Source organism: Urocampus carinirostris, chromosome 13 (genome assembly GCF_059441175.1).
Source record: "Urocampus carinirostris isolate Australia breed hairy pipefish chromosome 13, RoL_Ucar_1.0, whole genome shotgun sequence".
Lineage (NCBI taxonomy): Eukaryota > Metazoa > Chordata > Actinopteri > Syngnathiformes > Syngnathidae > Urocampus > Urocampus carinirostris.
Genome location: NC_142361.1, coordinates 30,642,852 through 30,662,218, shown reverse-complemented (window position 1 = coordinate 30,662,218; position 19,367 = coordinate 30,642,852). Strand labels below are relative to the sequence as shown.

General features: G+C 40.8%; 1 protein-coding gene across 4 annotated transcripts in view; it reads left to right on the top strand.

Moving 5' to 3' along the window:
• Positions 1-247: 247 nt before the first annotated feature.
• Positions 248-19,367, top strand: part of cnnm1 (cyclin and CBS domain divalent metal cation transport mediator 1) — a 36,938-nt gene continuing 17,818 nt past the window's right edge. For all 4 annotated transcript variants that reach the window (XM_088351931.1, XM_088351929.1, XM_088351930.1 and 1 more), the window contains exons 1-5: positions 248-1,731; positions 14,080-14,223; positions 15,993-16,133; positions 17,322-17,491; positions 18,827-18,926. In XM_088351931.1, the coding sequence (XP_088208057.1) occupies positions 306-1,731; positions 14,080-14,223; positions 15,993-16,133; positions 17,322-17,491; positions 18,827-18,926 (1,981 nt within the window). In that variant the 5' untranslated portion in view covers positions 248-305. The remainder of the gene's footprint in view (positions 1,732-14,079; positions 14,224-15,992; positions 16,134-17,321; positions 17,492-18,826; positions 18,927-19,367) is intronic.

The window sequence follows — 19,367 nt, the reverse complement described above, 5'->3', positions numbered from 1 at the left end:
GTTCGGAGACATTTCGACCGTTTTTACCGTTTAGATTTTTTTCTTATTGGGGTTAATGTCGTAAAATTGTATTATTTTTACCAATATTAATATAATTAGTTTTTTCGATAGTATTTTTATTTTACAGTTGGTTATGAATCATGGCCCTGATTTGACACAATCTGGCAAGCCCCCCGATTCTATTTTTAGGAGAGAGGGAGACGTCACGCGGGCTGTCGTTTATATTTAAAGGCTGCGGTTTTCCTCCACCCCGTGACATTTCCGCGGAAGCACTCCGTGGAAATGCAGTTTCTCCTGCAAACCACATGACCCTGCAAATCCACCACCCCCTCCCTCATCCTTGGTCCAGCATGATGGCTTCGGATGTTGCATCCTGCCGCATCCTGCATCCCCTCCTCCTCTTCATCCTCTCGCCTCTCGCCGCCCCCGCATCGGCTCTTCTCGGCGTCCGTCCCGAGGACACCCGCCGGGACGAGCTTTCTGTGCAGGACGGCATCCTCACCGCCACGGAGGGGACCCGCTTCGTTTTGAGGGTTTACTACGCGGAGCATCTCCGGGCAAACCGCAGCGCTGTGGCCGCACCGTGGATTGCATTCATTGAGGAACCAGAGGGGGATGCAACTCGCTCCAAAGGACGCAGCAACAATCCGTGTGAAGAGGAAAGCGCGCGGAGTTCGGATATCGAACTCCTGGGCTCCTTCCGATCCACTTCCAGTCGGAACTCTGTTCTGGTGGAGCTTCTTGCCAAGCATTTGCGCAGAGGTGAAGCGGTTAAATACTACTCCATGTGCGTTTTTGACGGCGTCAAATGGAAACATTTGGACACTCGGGACTTTTGGTTAGCGGTTGTAGAGAGACCCGCCGAAGCGGATGCTTGGTTGCAAGCCGGCGTGTCGGTTCTGCTTTTGGGTCTTTCTGCTCTTTGCAGCGGGCTTAATATCAGCATGCTCGCGCTAGACCCGGTGGAGTTACGAGTTCTGCAGAACAGCGGCACTGAGATGGAACAGAAATACGCACGGAAGATCGAATCCGTGCGTAAACACGGTAACTACATCCTGTGCACGGTGGTTTTGGGTAACGTCCTTACAAATACTTGTTTTGTGGTGTGGATGTGCCAGATTTTGGGAATGACAGTTCTCTCCACCGCTTCCTGCACTTTGGGGATCTTCTTTATCGGGGAGATCTTGCCTCATTCGGTGGCATCCCGCCACAGTTTGGCTATTGCATCCAAGACTTTGTGTGTCACCCGGTTCCTCATGCTGCTCTTTCTACCCATTGCCTATCCCGTCTCCAAAATCCTCGATTTTCTCCTCCACCAGGAGATCTCCAGCTTCTACACTCGGGAGAAACTGTTAGCAATGCTTCGCGTCACCGACCCCTACCACGACCTTGTCAAGGAGGAGCTCAACATCATCCAAGGAGCCCTAGAACTGAGGACTAAAACGGTAGAAGACGTTCTCACCCCGTTATCCGACTGCTACATGCTCTCTTCGGACGCCGTTCTGGACTTCGGAACCATGTCGGACGTGATGCAGAGCGGTTTCACCCGCATCCCCGTATACGAGAACGTGCGCTCCAATATTGTGGACATCCTCTTCGTGAAGGACCTGGCCTTCGTGGACCCAGACGACTGCACCCCGCTCAAGACCATCACAGAGTTCTACAAGCATCCCATGCACTGCGTCTTCAGCGACACCAAACTAGACGTGATGCTGGAGGAGTTCAAACGAGGTAAAGCACCCATGTTTTGCTTTATATAAGTATAAATAAATATAAATTGTATTTATAAATCATTTTAATATGCATACCAAATGTCCCTGTCTAACCGAGGATCACCCAAGAACTCCTGGGCTCCCATGAGCACCAGGTAGCCCCCAAAGAACACCTAAGCAACCCACGGACCAGATCTGATAATTACTTGCCAATAATGGGTCATTGCAATTTTTTTTTGAAATTTAATCTTTAACTAGCAGGATGATTTAATGGTTTACAGAGCCAATTTTAATCCTACTTCCAATAATTACAACCTGGTACTGTAATAACATAATAACAACAACACTGTAACAACTTAGTAATAACATGATAACATTTTATTCTGGAAATAAAACAAAGAAGGGTTTTTATTCCTCCACATGTTTGTTTTACATCTGGTTTGTGACATAGGTCAAATTAAAAGCAGAGATGAGCAGTTTCTTCAAAGTTGAATTACAGAATATTCTGGGCACAAGTGAACTACAGTACAACAAATGTATATTTGAAATATTTTAACAAGTGTACTCAAATTTAAACGTTATTAAATCAAATAGAACCAATTTTTTGCAGAGTTCAAAGAACAAGTAATGAACCAATCGGCTACATTTTTCATTTCTTAGTCTTTTCATTAGTTAGAGCGCCCCCAGTGGTCGGAAAAAAAACAGACCGTTTTTTTTAATATATTTAAAAAAGTAGAGCCTTATAACCTGTAAAATACTGTACATGGTTGGGTGCAATTTACTTGTTTTCAAAATTCTCTTAATATTTTAAATATCAGTTTTACAATGGATCAACAATTCCCAATCATAATGGGAGATTGTACTACAAAAAATATAGTGTATGAATAATGTGTCTGTAACATACTTTGCTCCTAACTGCAAGAGTTAAGAATTTTATTTTTTTATGTTACACAAAAGCAACAAAAAGAAGATACTGTAGTCCCCACCACTGTTAATTGTTTAGCATTTCTAAAATTCCCCGTCGGACCTCATTTAACAGTTTACTAACTTAAAAAGAAAAAAAAAAAACATCTTAAAATGTTACTTTTTTGAGAACGGAGAAGGGCAGGAGGTCCAGCACCACCTAGTGTCTATCTTTGCACACTACACATAGGTCAACTTGAGCTGATTAAGGCAACTTATTCAGTGGGAAGAGTGAAAAATAATGACCTAGGGCAACCCAAATTGTATCATACCGTATGAAGTATCTAAATATATCTAAAATGAAAAATGACAATCTATAATTTAAAAAAAAATTGACATTCAGCTGAGGTTTTTGTGGCAGAGAGATATTCTCGTATGCAATCGCCTCACTCCTCAATATCAGAAACTGATACAGATTTCAGGTGATTAGCATTGAAATAAAAATACTTCATATTTGTCAAGTATTTTATATAGTTGTCACATAAATAGATAAATGGATAGATGCTTTATTCATCTCCGTAGGGAAATTCACACTTCCAGCAGTATCCTTGTGTTGATTATTAACAGATTAACAGGATGGCCTCGGGGTGCTGTGTTGTAGTTTAGCAACAGCGGAATGGATGACGTCACACGATAGGCCAAAAGTTCGACGTCCCTGCAACAGATGGAAATCTTTGTGCCCAGGGTTACACCACCTCGTGTCCACGTAGAGAGCGAGTCCGCCTCCTCTCCGCTTCTCGCAGGCTTTTATGTCTCTGTCTGCCCTAAAAGCATTGAAGCCGGGTAGCTCCACGTTAGCGTACGGGATGCTAGACGTGAGCCATGTTTCCGTAAAACACACCAAACTGCACTCCCAGTACGCTTTGATGTTTCTCACCAGCACAGCCAGTTCGTCTGTTTTATTTGGTAGAGAGTTCACATTTCCCATGATTACGGACGGTACCGAAAGCTTATATCGCTGCTAGCCACTTAGCCTTCACCTTAGCTCTGTCTCTGCAGCCACGATAGGGTACATATGTACTTATCTAGTACACATCACATAATATCATGAAAGGAAGGCTACATTCATGTATGGTCATAAGACACTAGGTGTGTGATGCATGTAGCGATCATACATTAACTAATATTCACAAGTATTTCTATAGGCTTTATTCTTTTTGGCCTTGTCCGGGTGTCACGGGGTCCATGATGCGGCTTGAGCTTTTCCCTACAAAGGAGTGGACCCTATGTGCTTCTGTGTTGGTGTGTGATGAAGCCCCTCGCATGTGTTAATCAAGCTTGAGTGTCTTGTTTTTCGTTGTTCTGGATTTAACAAGCCCCAATCAACTGCCTTTTCAGTGATTGCTGTTTTGGCTCATGTTTGTGCATTGATTTAGTGACAATGTCAGAATAAAAATGAATACTCCACTGTAAGAAATTATCACTTGACCTTACTCAGGTCACATTTGTGTTTTTGATAACAAAGAAAAAAACAGAAGCAAGACTGCTATCAGGCGGACAAAATTGTTTTTGTTGCCAGTGAAAGCTTCAGCTGGCTGTTTATTATGTGAAAGGAGACAGTTGACCTTAGGGAGAGGATCATAAATGACATTGTCACTTACGGGTCAGGAGGTCTGTGGCTTCCTCCCGTTAAGGATTATGATGGATCGCTCCCCGGTTTTCTATCCTCTACTCCACAGGCAGTTGCCATTCAAGCCGACAGGGCAAACATGAAAAATTCAAGTGCAACCTTTTTCTTTTCCTGTCTGGCAGCTTCCTTTATCTTTTGATGAATTAAAAGCTCCCGCAGCTCTAGAGATCCTGCTGTGGGAAAGTCAAGCTGGGAGGACTGGGGTCGGATTTGAGGAGGGGGGAAATGTCATGAGGAAAACCTGCCTGCACAATTAAACTCAAAGAGTATTTCATTAGGAATCTCCGGCAAAAGGAAACTAGGTTAATACTAGAATGGGATTATATAGATCTGCACCCAAGAGTGTTAATTTAATCGTATAAGCATCAACAGTATACACAAATTACATAGATAAAAATACTCAATTTTTTTGAACAAGTCACTGTTACGGGTTTCCAGTTAGCAATATTATTAAAAATATGATTTTTTTTTTTGAGAGAGAGCCATACCCTATATTTTTGGGCAAATTTCAGCAAAACCGCTGAAACCCGCTCTCTAGACAAAATCTGTTTTTTTCTGCGCATTTTATTTCACTGTGTGATGTTAGATGATATGATAAAATATATGAATTAAAAATAATGCCAAAGGTCGTGTCCCATATCAACAAATATGCCACTTTAAACTTGTTTCCATCCCGCATTTATTTAAGATCATTGAGACTCATTTTGACCTTCATTTTTTTCATTAATAATGGTTTCGAAACATGGTGCGAGCAGAGCTCTTTTGTAAAAATGTCACAAAACACTGCAAACAAGCATACAAACGTATTAACTTAAGGTGCAGACAGAGGTGCGCCATGTGCCTAGCTGCGACCACCCCTACGGCTCACCCAATCAAACTGCTATGTGTGCTTGGCTGGCGTTTCTGGCTGTTTACAGTTTTTCTGTGGGTTTTTATCATCAGGTGTCTCGACATTAAACCTAAATTGTTTAATGAGCCTACATAAAAATGTTTCTTTAGCAATGTACAGCCAAATAGACGGCATAGGCAGACAGAGGTGCACTGTGTGCATAGCTACGCCCACCAGTACCGCTCACCCAATCAAACTGCTATGTGTGCTTGGCTGGCGTTTCTGGCAGTTTACAGTTTTTCTGTGGGTTTTTAATCATCAGGTGTCTCGACATTAAACCTAAATTGTTTAACGAGCCTACATAAAAAGGTTTCTTTAGCGATGTACAGCCAAATAGTGGTCTGTTGGTGTGACACTTTCACTGTAAACTGTAGTGGGGAGCATGCTTTTTAAATACTAAACCCAACCGTGCACATTATTAGCTATGCACGCAATAAACTTGACTCCGTGCTAATCAGATTGGTAACGATACAGATGAGATTTAAATCAGTATAATTTTATCTTCGAGCCGTATGTACTCATGAAAAGAGCCATTTGTGGCTTGCGGGCCATAGGTTCCCGACCCCTGCACTACGGGGTCTTGGTGTGGTTTAAAGCTCTGATAAAACATTGCTCTGTTTTCAAATATCTTTTAAAATTGTTTCTGCCCAATAATGACCTAAAATAAAAGTATCAAGAATTAATAAGAGTATAAAACAATCAGCAATAAATTAATCCATAATTTGTGGGGGCTGCAGTTGCACTCAAGTTTCATATTAAAGTTGGAATCTTTAGAGGTGTCCTTAAAAATTTGAAAGTAAAATATTTTCTCTATTGAGTATGTTAACAATGCTTTAAGGAGATTTTTTCCCACTGGGTCTATCTGCTTTCGTCCTACTTTTATCAGAGCTGTTCGGGGTAGAACACACTAGGTTCAAGGAAAGGGACCTGGGGAAAATGCTGGAGGGTGACATCATTCTCATACATACAGTTTTTTTTGTCAGTGCAGCATTAAAATGGCGAAAGTAAGAAAAGTCCTGCTTCTAATAAAGTCCAAACGCCAACCAAACCCAAAGAAAGATGAAAAAGAAAGAGTTAATTCGACCACATTTAAGAAATTCACGTACTTGAACGCTCATCATGAACGAGCTGACTGAGGCTGCAATGATAACACAAGCCAGGAGATGGCGGCATCGAGTGGCAAAGTGGTTTGGAACGACAACCTACGTTTAGTTCCATTAAATCACTTTTTAGAACAAGCATCCTGTTTATTCATAAGGCTAAACTAAAAAGAGAAATATTTACATGCAAAAAATGAAAGCGTGAGTTTTGTCCTATGTGGCAAGGAACCTCTTTTAGATTCTTTTGTAAACTCCAAATTAAGAACCCCATTTAAAAAAAATATTTTACTCTGCAAAAAACGTAAAATATTACGGTCCAAAATACCCAATATTACTGTCCAGTTATTAAATGCTATCATATTAATAACAATAATATTTTTAAGACGGATACTGGAGTGTCATGCCCAATTTCGTTATCACAATTTGTTAACCCATTTTGTAACGATGACAATAAAGGTATATTCTATTCTATTCTATTCTATTCTATTCTATTCTCATTGGCTACACCGCTTATCTTCAGTAGGGTCGCGGGGGTGCTGGAGCCCATCCCAGCAATCATCGGGCAGTGGGCTGGGGACACCCTGAACTGGTTGCAACTCACTCGCTCAGTCACACCAAGGGACAATTTGGCCAATTCACCTGAAATGCATGTTTTTTTTGGAATCTGGGAGGAAACCGGAGTGCCCGGAGGAAACCCACGCAAGAACGGGGAGAACATACAAACTCCGCACAAGACATGAACTGTGCCGCACATGCGCTAACCACTGCGCCACCGTGCTGCCCTCTTTTCTATTCTATTCTATTCTATTCTATTCTATTCCATTCTAATATCTTACAAAGGCTGTGAATACTTATGTAAATGTGATTTCTTAGTTTTCTATTTTTAATAAATTCAAAAAAAGTAAAAAAAAAAAAACTTTTTCACATTGTCATAATGGAGTATTTTGTGTAGAATTTTGAGATAAGAGATTAAATTAATACAATTTGGAATGAGGCTGTAACATAACAAAATGTGGAAAAAGTGAAGCGCTGTGAATACTTTCCGGATGCACTGTATAAAGGGCACACTGGACTATAAGGCGCATGCAGTTAAAACTATTGTAATGGCTAAGGTTGCATCAAAAATTACAAAAACCTATTTTATAGAACATAAACTATCATTATGAATTATTATTTCACAACTGATATATATAAATCATTCATAAATGGTTACTGTATTAAGTAGCATTTTATTTATGCATTTCTAATCTTATAAACTATTTTTAGGTGTATATAAGGCTCACCTGCAACTTTCGGGCAATTCATTTTTTCAAGTGGGCCTTATAATCTGAAAAATATGTTAGTCACCAACACTGATATACTATTATTAGTAGCATATCAAGTACCTTCAATCTGCAAAAAAGCTTTTAAATCCCCCCCTAAATATTTTTCATCTATTGCTTTTTCTTATGCCCTGCGACTGGCTGGCAACCAGTTCAGAGTGTCCCCTGCCCACTGCCCAAAGATAGCTGGGATGGGCTCCGGCACCCCCGCAACTCTACTCAGGATAAGCGCTGCAGATAATGGATACATGGATGGATACATCTGTTAATGTGTCAGGACCAGAACGGAGACAGGACCCACTTGCATTGCGTTTCTCACAAGTTTTATTAGAAGAAAGAGAAAGGGCTGCGCCCCCGATCCGGTGTTCGCTGGACACGGGAAGCAAGTCGCTCTGGTACTCGGGTTGTGCTCCGACCGCGGAAGTGGATCTTCTGTGGCGAGCGATAGCGGTGTCAGGGACGGAAAAAGCGGGTCGGTAGCCGGGACAGGAGAGCAAAAACGTGGTCTGGGTCGGAAGCGAGTCGTAAGCCAGAATAGGAGAGAAGACGTAGTCGGGGACAAAAAGAGGTCGAAAGCCGGGACGGGAGAGCAGACGTGATCAGGATCAAAAACGCGTCGAAGCCGGGAACAGACGGGACCAAAAAACGGAACAGGTGGGAGTCAGAGTTGAAAAAGGCTTGCCCTGTGTTCACAGAGGTTCACAGACGGACTGACAATAGGGGACAGACAGGACTGGGTTCAAATACTGACACGGAGCCAATCAGAACCCGCGCACGGAACAGCTGAGTCACATCAGTAATCATGACATAACGGCAATTAACTATTTCCTTTAATTTCAAGTTTCTGACCTCCCTGCCATTTTATTGTTAAAAACCCAGAAGAAATACCCTAAATTATATATTTTTTAAATTTCATGAATTTTCCTAGATTTTTCCCTAAAGTAGAAAAAAATGAATTGATATTTTTATTCACATTCCCATCTTATGAGCTGTATAAAATGTACAAAGGTGTCCTTTAAAATGAGGACAACAGGAGAATTCGTACCCTCATATCATAAAAGAGGTCGGTATCTGATGTCTGGTATCGGTATTCACGAATCACTATTAAAGGTAGAAAAAAAAGAAAGAAAGAGAAAGAAATAGAGAGAAAAGAAAGAGAGAGAAAGCGGGAAATAGAGAAAGATAATTAAGAGTAAGAAATAGAAACAGAAAAAAATTAACAGAGAAATAAAGAAAGAGAAAATGTGGTTTTATTTTTTTCCTCATGTTGATATTTTTGAGTTTTTCATTGCCCTCATGTTGGTTTGAGATCAGGGGATGAAGCATAGTCTGTGGTCTATGCAGCCCTTTGAGACTCCTTGTGATTAACGGGGGGGGGGATTTTTGTAAGGTTTATTGTTCTATATTCTTTATCAATTATCCATTATCCGTTATCGGTCAAATCATAACACTCTACAGAGCCAAGGGGCAGAGACACTTGCTCTCAGCCAAGAGGCCGAGTCAAGGTCCTAGCCGCAGAGCCATTTTTCTGGATTTCATAACAGCGGCATGGCTTTGATTAAGGGCGGGGGGGATTTTTTAAGGGTTATTGTTCTATCTTCTTTATTCATTATCCATTATCCGTTGACAAGACTTGACTTGGCTATTAAAAGCAATTGACTTTATCATATAATTGGAAGCAGCACTGCCACTTACTGTTATGGATGCACAATTACATTATTTTTATAGGAAAAATACAATAAATTGTCTCTAGTGTATAACCTGCTTTTTACAAGTCGAGAATGCAAGCGGAAGAAAAACAGACATAGAACTGAGAAGCAGGAATCCCATAATCATGCACAGTGCATGTAATGCGATGTTGCAATGCATCCTGGGAAGGAAGTCCCGCAAAAACTGGCAGAGCAGAACGATTTCCACCCGGTTTCACTCCAGGCATGTGTGTGATTTCTGTGTGTGGTCTGTTCTGCAAGGGTATTACGTAACGCAGGAATGATGTAATAGAGTGCCCGGGTACATCTACCAGGGCACATCCACGCCTGACTCACCTGAGAGCTTTCGACAGGATAACCTTCCTCAAATTCATTTTTCAGTGTTTTCCGGGTTCTAAATGCTCCATTCACGGCTGTTTAATGTCTAATGAAATATGCATGGCGGGGCCATCTAAAATGATGCTGGGGGTCGTTTTCAGTCCGCGGGCTGCAGGTTGTCCACCCGAGAAGATTAGAGGGTTTGATCCGTTACTCGCCATCGCCCTAAATCTCGGATAAACTGGCTCAGCTGAGGTTAGATATGTGTCTGTGTCTCCTCTGGCGACATGTTACCTAACCTAGCAGGATACCCAAACATACCGTATTTTACGGACTACAAGGCGCATCTAAAATCCATCAGTTTTTTGGAGATGTTTTCACAACTGGGAAAACCTACCTGATTGTCCGTAAAAGGGGATGTTGATAGATAGATAGATAGATAGATACTTTATTCATCCCCGCAGGGAAATTCACATGATGTTCTGGGGCTAGGAGAGTGGAATGTCTTTCTGGAAAAAATGTTAAGTAGGCAAAATAAGAGTGCTGAGTGGACTTTTAAGGGGACATTTTTTCACATATATCTGTCAACAAGACATTATGTTTAAACTCAATGTTTTTGGGGTTGGAAGAGGGGAATGTCTTTTTGGAAACACTGCTTATTAAGCAAAGACAAAAGTGCTAAGTCAGTTTTTGGGGAGCAATTTTCACCTCTTAAGTGACCTACCTGATTGCTTGGAAAAGATTGTCGTCCTGGCTAAATTTGTTCTGGCCTGGAAGAGCAGAACATTTTTCTGGAATAGATGCTGAGTCAGCAAAACAAAAAATGCCACGTCAGCTTTTTTGGGCAGTTTTCACATCTAAGGTAACCTACATGACTGCTAGTAAGATATTGTTGTCATGATGACTGATTAGTATCACCTCTGCCGGATTGGTTCCCTATCCTTTTAAGCCCTGTCTTTTCACTCGCCTTTTGTCAGTCCATCAGCGAACCTCTGTTTCTACAAGGCAAGCATTTTGACTATGACTCCCGTCAGTCCCGCTTTTTGCACCCGTTTTTTTCACCCATCCGTTCCTGATCTCCCCGTTTGTCTCTGGCTACGACCTGTTTTTTGACCCCGACCACGTCTGCTCTCCTATCCCAGCTTACGACCAGTTTTTGATCCCGACCACGTTTTTGCTCTCCTGTCCTGGCTATCAACCTGTTTTTTCCATCCTCGACACCGCCATCTCCCGCTCCGGAAGATTCACCTCCGTATTCGGAACACGATCCGATTGTGTTAGCGGCTTGCCTCCCGCGTCCAGCGAGCACCGGATCGCGGGCGCTGCCCTTCCTCTTTCTATTAATAAACTTGTGGTTAACGTTACGCATTTGGGTCCTGATTCCGTTCTGGTCGTGACAATTGTGCTTATATTGAAATGAAATGAAATGATCTGCATTTATATAGCTCTTTTCAAGTCAATGACTTCCCAAAGCGCTTTACAATGTGCTCCACATTTCCCAATGGCGGCCTTGCAGCCATGTAAGGCGCTAACCTGCTTATTGGGGGTATCAGGGGTTCAGTGTCTTACCCAAGGACACTTCGACATGTAACACAGAGGAGCCGGGATTTGAACTGGGATCCCTTGATCCCAAGACGAGCGGTTCTACCTCCTGAGCTACTGCCGCCCCATATTCAATGTTGTTCTGGCCTGGGAGAATGGAATGTCTTTCTGGGAAAAATTCTGCATCAACAAAATCACTTTTTTGGGCTTCTTTCACATCTAGGGTAACCTACCTGACTGCCTGTGAAATATGGTGGTCATACTTAAACTTATTTGCCCTTTTCTTTGGTAGACAGACACACACACAAACAAACAGATATTTTTATACTCATATCTAAAAAGAAAACGTTATCACTACCGTCGCTTTGCTCACGGGTGAGAACAACTATTTTTTGGGGGGTGTGTCTTATAATCCAGCGTACCTTATAACGTGGAAAATACAGTAATCCATTTTTGTTGGCATTGTTTTGACTGTGATGTGTCCTGGATGTTGACAATGGTTGACAGTGATGCCTCAATGATGTCACTTTGCCTTGGCAAGGGTGCCAGATGCAGCCATCCCTGCAGACTGATTGTGTAAGAAGACTTATGTAAGCGAAGTCAAATCTTCCCAAAGTGCCAAAGTATCTCCGGGCAAATCCCTAAAAGACCCCATGACGTCTTGTCTGAGTCACATAGATAAAATAATAGCGAAATATCACAAAATTTCGTAAAATATGTGATATGGTTCCTGGATCTTAGCTCTATTCAAGCTCATTTTCATTTTGACTGCATAGTGGAAGTAAGGATACTTAGCTCAATCAGTGCATAACGTTTTTTTGAATTTTGTTTCAGTAGGTATCAAGCCTTCAGGAATGATTTCAGTATAAAAAATCACCATTAACAAGCAGGAGTAGCTTTGATCAAATCTTTGTCCACACATCGATGTAGACCCCACTTCATAGTTTTGCTTCCTGTATCCAACGATTGAGAGTGTGTAGGGGGCCCCCGAGTTGGCGTAGTGAAGCAGTGTAGTGATAAAAGCAAATACATGGGTAAGGACAGACAGGCGCATCAACACAGGTTTTTTCTTTCTAAAAAAAGAGGACAAGGTCACTTATATAATGTGTCAAAATGACAAAACTTGTTTGCCACCGGCTCTTCCCATTCCAGAGAAACGTCTGGCATTAAATTAGTTAAAATGAAAGAAAAAGCTGGTATAGGAGTAGGCAATTTTTAGAAATTGCGTGTTAAGTAGAAAGATAAAAATATTCGGTTGACATATTGTAAGCAGGGCTGGAAGAATGGGAATGAAATGTAATAATTTGCAATAAGTTGAAAGCGTGACATGAATGATTTGAATATTGAAGGATTAAGGTAGCAAGACAACAAGTATAAGTACTGAAAAGTATGCAAAACTCCTTACAAACCTCGTCATACGATCTTAATATATTCCAGGATTGCGCTTGAATTGCTCGTGTGATGAGCAAATTTTCCCAATATGAAATATTTAAAAACTAATTAGTCCCTCCCGATCTCCCAAAAGCATCAAAGTAAACTTTAAATAGTACAATAGTACAACATATCTTCCTGATCACGAAAAACCCATTAAAATAGTACTTAAAGATAGAAAATGCAGTAATAATGTCAAGAACCGAAACAGGAGGAGAACCCAAATGCCTGACGTTTTATCACACAAGCTTTTATTTTACGGTAAATGGGGCATTCATGCATGTTAACCGAAACGGCAGTGATTTGGCGATCGTTGGGCGGAAGACGTAAGGCAGCAGTCTGGCGTGGAATGACACGAAGCCAGAGGCCGACGAGATCGATACCAATTGCACGAGCGGATATCGGACAGATGGGGTCGATCCTGGACAGGACGAGACAGACAAGATTGATATCAAAACTGGATATCGAAATTAAACCGGACAAACTAGACGGGAACGAAACTGGGGATCGATAATAAACAGGACAAAATAGACGAGAACAATACTAGACAGGAAACACAAGCAGGAAATCGTACAGAGGTGAGAGATGAGAGCACTGAGCCTAAATAGAAGGGAAGCCAATCTGTCAACGAGCTGCAGCTGACGCCACTTGGGCAGGGCCAATTGGGCGCCATGGCAACCGGGACAAATAAGATGAATAAAATGATATTCATGAAATAAAATGTCAGTGTTTTATGTTATTTTTGTGACAGAGTTGTGTGCGTGGTGTGTTGATGATACGTAAGCACTTAAAATTACTGTACACAAAATTAAATTTACTGTAACTTAAAATGAACCATGAACACACAGTTTGTGAAGCACTTTTTTTTTTGCTTGTTTCAGTTTTCATTGATTACTTTCTTTCTTTTCCCATTTAGTCGCATCGCTTTCACTTTCTAAAGGTCTTTTAAAGCAAAATTTATCAAATGAGATGTCTCTGCCCCCCCTTCAAAAATTTGCCAAAATGCATTAAGTCGGCGTCATTGCCTGCCTACTTAAAATTCAAACGGAGGACTGACACCCAAAGCTGTCAATGGCATTAAATTCAGAACTGATTCTCAAAGTATCTGGTCCTCATGGGTAAATGGAAATGAATGTAATAAACTGAATTTATGAACTTATTGGAATGTACCAGCAATGCATTTAATCAACCTACCTAAATGTGAAATGAACGATTGACGTCCAAACCCATCAACAGCGACAAACTAAGAACAGATTTTTGACGTTTTTGGTAGTAAATGAGTTAAGAGCTACAGCACAGCCAGAGAGTGTCTTGAGCGGTCTCTAGTGGTAGCCTATGGGAATTCTCGGGACTTGGATTTTCTTTCCTATGTGGAGCAAGATTTTTAATTCTGGTGCAACGAAATTTTAAGAGGTACTTGCATATTGTGGTATGAATGTGTTTATTTTCGGTTGTCAATGCAGGCAAATCTCACCTGGCGGTGGTGCAACGCGTCAACAACGAGGGCGAGGGCGACCCTTTCTACCAAGTGATGGGCATCGTCACCCTGGAGGACGTCATCGAGGAAATCATCAAATCCGAAATTGTGGACGAAACCGATCTTTACAGTACGTAACATAACACTCATTATTCTGCAAGAACGAGTCTGAAATCCAAATATTAAAATTTTAAAGTAACTGGTTATCAGTTGTTCTCTCTATTTTTGGTTTTAGTGAAACAGCATGTGACTCATGATTCTAGGTGGTTGATCACACTCTGTTTAAAGTACAGCGGTGCCTTGACTAGCAAACTGGATTTGCTCCAATATCGCCGAGTGCTGCAAACATGGGCCGGCAGAGCCAATTTTTGTTGGGTCTGGCGACGATATTTTGCCGTTCTGTCCACCAAAAAGAAAACTGCACTCGTGCAGTAGAGATCCTATAACCCTGATCGCACATTGCTGCGAGCTAGATTTAGGCAGAGTATACTTTTGTCAAGACTTGTTGCTTTTTTTCTGCCAATTGAAAAAAACTGCACTAGTGCGGCTGCGGTCCATTATCCTCAATCACATAATGCGGCGAGCTGGAACCGGAAGCACATACTTTTGTCAGGCCTGGCGGCTCTTTTCTACTGATTTTTCCATCAAAAAGTGGACTGCATTCTCGCGAGTGCAATCCTTTATCACCAATCGCATATTTCTGCAAGCTGGAACCAGCAGACTGCAAATTTATCAGGCCTGTTTTTTTTTTTTTTTTTGCTGATCTGTCCACCAAAAAGTGAACAGCATTCTTGTGCTCGTGATCCATTGTCTCCTAACACATACTCCTGCGTGTGGGGACAGACAGAGTACATTTTTGTCGGGCCTGGCATCTCTTTTTTCTCCGTTACTGTACTGCACTGGAGCGTCAGCGATCCATTACCCCCGGTTGACTATTACTGCAAGCGTTGAAGGCACTTTTGTTAAAAGGTGTGGTGTTTTGGCTACTTCCCTCTTAAATGAAAAGCGCGGTGATTTTGCTGAGAACATGAGTCGGCTGATTGCATTTTTTTTCGGTTAGAGCTGCTGAAGAGTGAGATTGTGGCTCGCTTAAAATGGCCTGCACTGATTTGGCCAGATCCATTATCCCCAGTCGATTATTGCTAAAAGCAGGGGGCCGAAAGAGCAAATTTTTGTCATGCGTGAAGGTTTTTTTTTCTGACTAAACTGAACATTACCCATGTGGCCGCAATCCATTATCCCTCATTGAATATTGCTACGAGTGGGGTCTGGCATAGAGGATGTTAAAAATAGGGGAGGGGGGAGGCTACTTCCCTGATTTTAACAGTGATGAACAAGGGACTACGGGATATTATTTTTAAAAAATGCAATTTATCATATCTGTCAAAAATATGACTAAAAAATAGTACACTTGAGGTGATGATGCATCGAAAAATGACGTGGAACCAAACATAGGCTATTAATAGACGTTCACATTTTCAATGAATGATTCATAACATAACACGCTTCATTGATCTCATGCTTTCACCCCTGTTGCTCACATCTTGCTACTTATGCATAATGAAATACTTAAAATTACCATCATCTTTAATTGCCTAGAATAGAAATGCCATTCACCCGTCTGCTTCTTTCCTGTCAATGTCCCTCAACGAATAATGAAATAATTGCATGCACACTCAGTAATTACACGTACAGTCAAGAGGAGCTTATGTCTTTATGGCACCAGCTGTCGCTAAAGCAGTTATGATTCATATACAGTATTAAATAACTTTGCATCTGTGGTGGATTACTCTATTTATCAATCAGATAATCCAATGCAAGCTGTAAAGAAACTCATTAGTGAAATCTATTTAGTGGAAAGCCGTTGAAATACCTGCCTTGGCCTTGTGTTTTCTGCAGCCGATAATCGTACCAAAAGACGAGTCTCGCATTTCGAGAGGAAACAACAAGACTTTTCCATCTTCAAAGTGGCCGAAAATGAGCTCAATGTCAAGATCTCTCCTCAGTTGTTGCTGGCGACGCACCGCTTCTTGGCTACAGGTAAACGGGGGAGGCGGACAGGAGGGGGAGGGAACGTGAACACCTGCTAATATTGGAATTTGCAGCAATTCTATTTTTTCTCCTGGAAAAAAGGGACAAGGGGAATAAAGACAAAAAAGAGAAAGAAACGAAAAACAGAAAAAGTGGAGGAATAATTGAAGGATAAAGAAGGAAATAAGGGGGAAAAGGAGAAAAAACAAGAAAACTAAGAAAAAAATAAGTATTCAGGCATAGAAAGAGAAAACAACAGAAAAAAATAAGAAGATAAAACAAGGGAAACAGATGAAAAAAGGGAACAAAGAGGAAAAATAGGGTAAAGGAGGGAAAAGGAAGGACGAAAGTAAGAAAAAAGAAGGATAAGAGGAAAACAAAAGGAAAAAGGGATAAAAAAATCAAAGAAACAAGGGAAAAATTACAAAAGGAAGAGAAAATGAGGGAAAAAAAGAATATTAGAGGAGAAAAGGGAAAGAAGGACAAAAGTAAAAATAATTTAAAAAAAAAAAGAAAAAAATTAAGGAAATGAAGTAAAAAATGAAAAAGAAAATAATTGAAGCTCATTTTTACACATCTTAGTACAGTAGACCACGGTGATATGGTGTACTTTACAGTGTAGGATAAGATATTTTTTCGGCACCTCAATATTCCGTTTTCCACACTCAACGCCATCAACAACAACAAAATGTGCGTACCCCAAAACTCTGTGCATATAACTGTGAGCTACTGTCTGCTTTTGTTAGACGTCATATAAATTCTATTGGCATTAAAAACAAGTTGTATTGGTTGAACTCCCTCCCACAATGCCTCTCTCTTCATTTAGTTGAGATTGACGTGTAGAGCATGTTTCCTTCGTAAAAATTTGCTGTAGTTTTTATACTGTGTCAAGTCAAGTCAAGTAATTTTTATTTGTATAGCCCTTAATCACAAAGAGTCTCAAAGGGCTTCACAGGTTATTACAAGACTATTTTTTCAGACTATTATTACACCATCCCCCGATCTGGAACCAACATGAGGGCAAGGAAAAACTCAAAAACCTCAACATGAGGAAAATGAAGAAACCTCGAGACTGCGTTTATTAGCTTTGTATCCCAAGGCTTGTGGTGAAGCTGTACAGCAATTTCACAACTCAAAACAGATTAACGCTACTATGTATTTGTTTTCTTCACCATCTTTTGTGTCTCCCACTTTCAGAGGTAGAGCCATTCAGGCCTTGTCACCTGTCTGAGAAGATCCTTCTCCGTCTTATTAAGCATCCGAGCGTGGTGCAAGAACTCAAGTTCAATCCCAAGAACAAACTCGCTCCTCAGCATTATCTCTTCCAGAGGAATAAGCCTGTCGACTACTTTGTCCTCGTCCTGCAGGTAAATAGGTTTCAGTTTTTATAAAGGAGAACAAAATAAAAGGCCCCGTTGGCAGAATATTTTGCTTATCTGATGTATTGATTTTATTAAGTTATATGTCATGTTATATGCGTTGTATGCCCCTTCTCCCTCTTTTTACTGTACTACTTTCAGGGTTTGTACGGCTGCTTGAAATCCTTGCAAATGCTTGTATTTTGGGTGAAGTGCTTGAAAATGCTTGAAATGGTTGCCATTGCCGTATTTCTTAGCAGACTGACTCTATAGACCAGACCTGGGCACTCCGGTCCTGGAGGGCCGTATGTTCTGCATGATTTTTGAGGTTTCTCTGATCCAATACAGGTGATTCCAATCACCAGTATCGTTAACGAGCACTTGCTAGCTTGCTAACGAGGTTATAATTTGTATCACCTGAGTTAAAGAAGAGCAAACTTCAAAATCTGGCAGGACGTGTGGCCCTCCAGGACCGGAGTGCCCAGGTCTGCTATAGACCGAGTTGTGAAAATGACGCCGACACCCCTGCTCTGGTGGCTTGTCATTATAGTGTTGTCATGTTAATCGTCACCACCCCCTACTGGTCGCACCCAGTAGGACAGCTCTATTTAGAAAACCGGCTTTTTTGGGCTCCACTCATTGAGAAATACCTCCTCCCAAACAGCTCCTCCGATATTCTTTTTTAATGATATATTGTAAATAATAAGAAAACATTACGTACCAAATTATTTAGTAATTGGTTATTTCCCGTTTTTCAGGCGATCCCTGTAATATAGATAAAAATGTTCACAGCTCTACAAAAAAATACTCTAAAATATGAAACAATTTTAGCTTTTTACACACTGAACAGATTTAAAGTCTAACAACAACAATAAATCCCTGAAAATGCCCGAAAATATAAAAAAATAACTCTTCACTGCTATAAATAAATGCTAAAATTACAAAAAATAACCAATTTTACTTTGGCCAAACTAGGCACAAAAATGAAATTGTGAACTAGCGTGCACTATTTTGAACTCTCACGTAATTGTAATCATTCCATATCAAATAACAAAATGGTTAAACAGTGGGTTTTTCGTGTTATATTTAAAAAGAAACACTCTATTATTTTTATATCTAAAGTCTCAGTTATGGTGCATTTTATTTTCATCTAAAAACCCATTTATTTCACATATATTTATTTATTTCAACAGGGTCAAATTGCCAATTATATTTGATAAACAGATTCATGGCTTGGTCGCAAATTAGTTAACTCAATTTTATGCACGTACATGTTGACTAAACAAAATCCAGGGTTGATGTGATGATGATATGCCGGGTAAGCAGGAATGCAAAATTTTGCAGGGCCGGGTGGAGGTCGAAATCGGAAAAGAGGCCCTGCGCTTTGAAAACGGGGCTTTTTCCTACTACGGCATGCCTGCCCTGATCCCGCCCCTGCCGATCGGTAAGTACATGCGTGATTACAGATCGATAAGTTTCAATGGTCATGTTTGAAACGCTAATCAGGGGAACTAGGGCCCCCTTTCCACAATACCAAGTCGAGTATCTACATTATTTCGAGTGCTGTTTTTTAGTTTGCTGTTAAGAAAAGGCCTTGTTTTTTATCGGTACTTGCCAGACCCGGTCTAGACAAATGGCTGGTCTGAGGTAACAATTATTACGCTACAGATGCTGCCCTACTTATGAACGAGACGATTGTAAGTTGCTTTAGTGCTATATTTTGTATGAGATGTATATTTAAGGCTTGTATAAGTAACCTGGATTGTTTTGTACTAAAAAACTAAATATTTCATAAAATAATATGCTCTATAAAGATAAATAAAGTTGAGTTTAATTTACTTTTGGAAGATGTGCTTCAAGAGGTCCTCCTCCGTGGTAAAAAGTG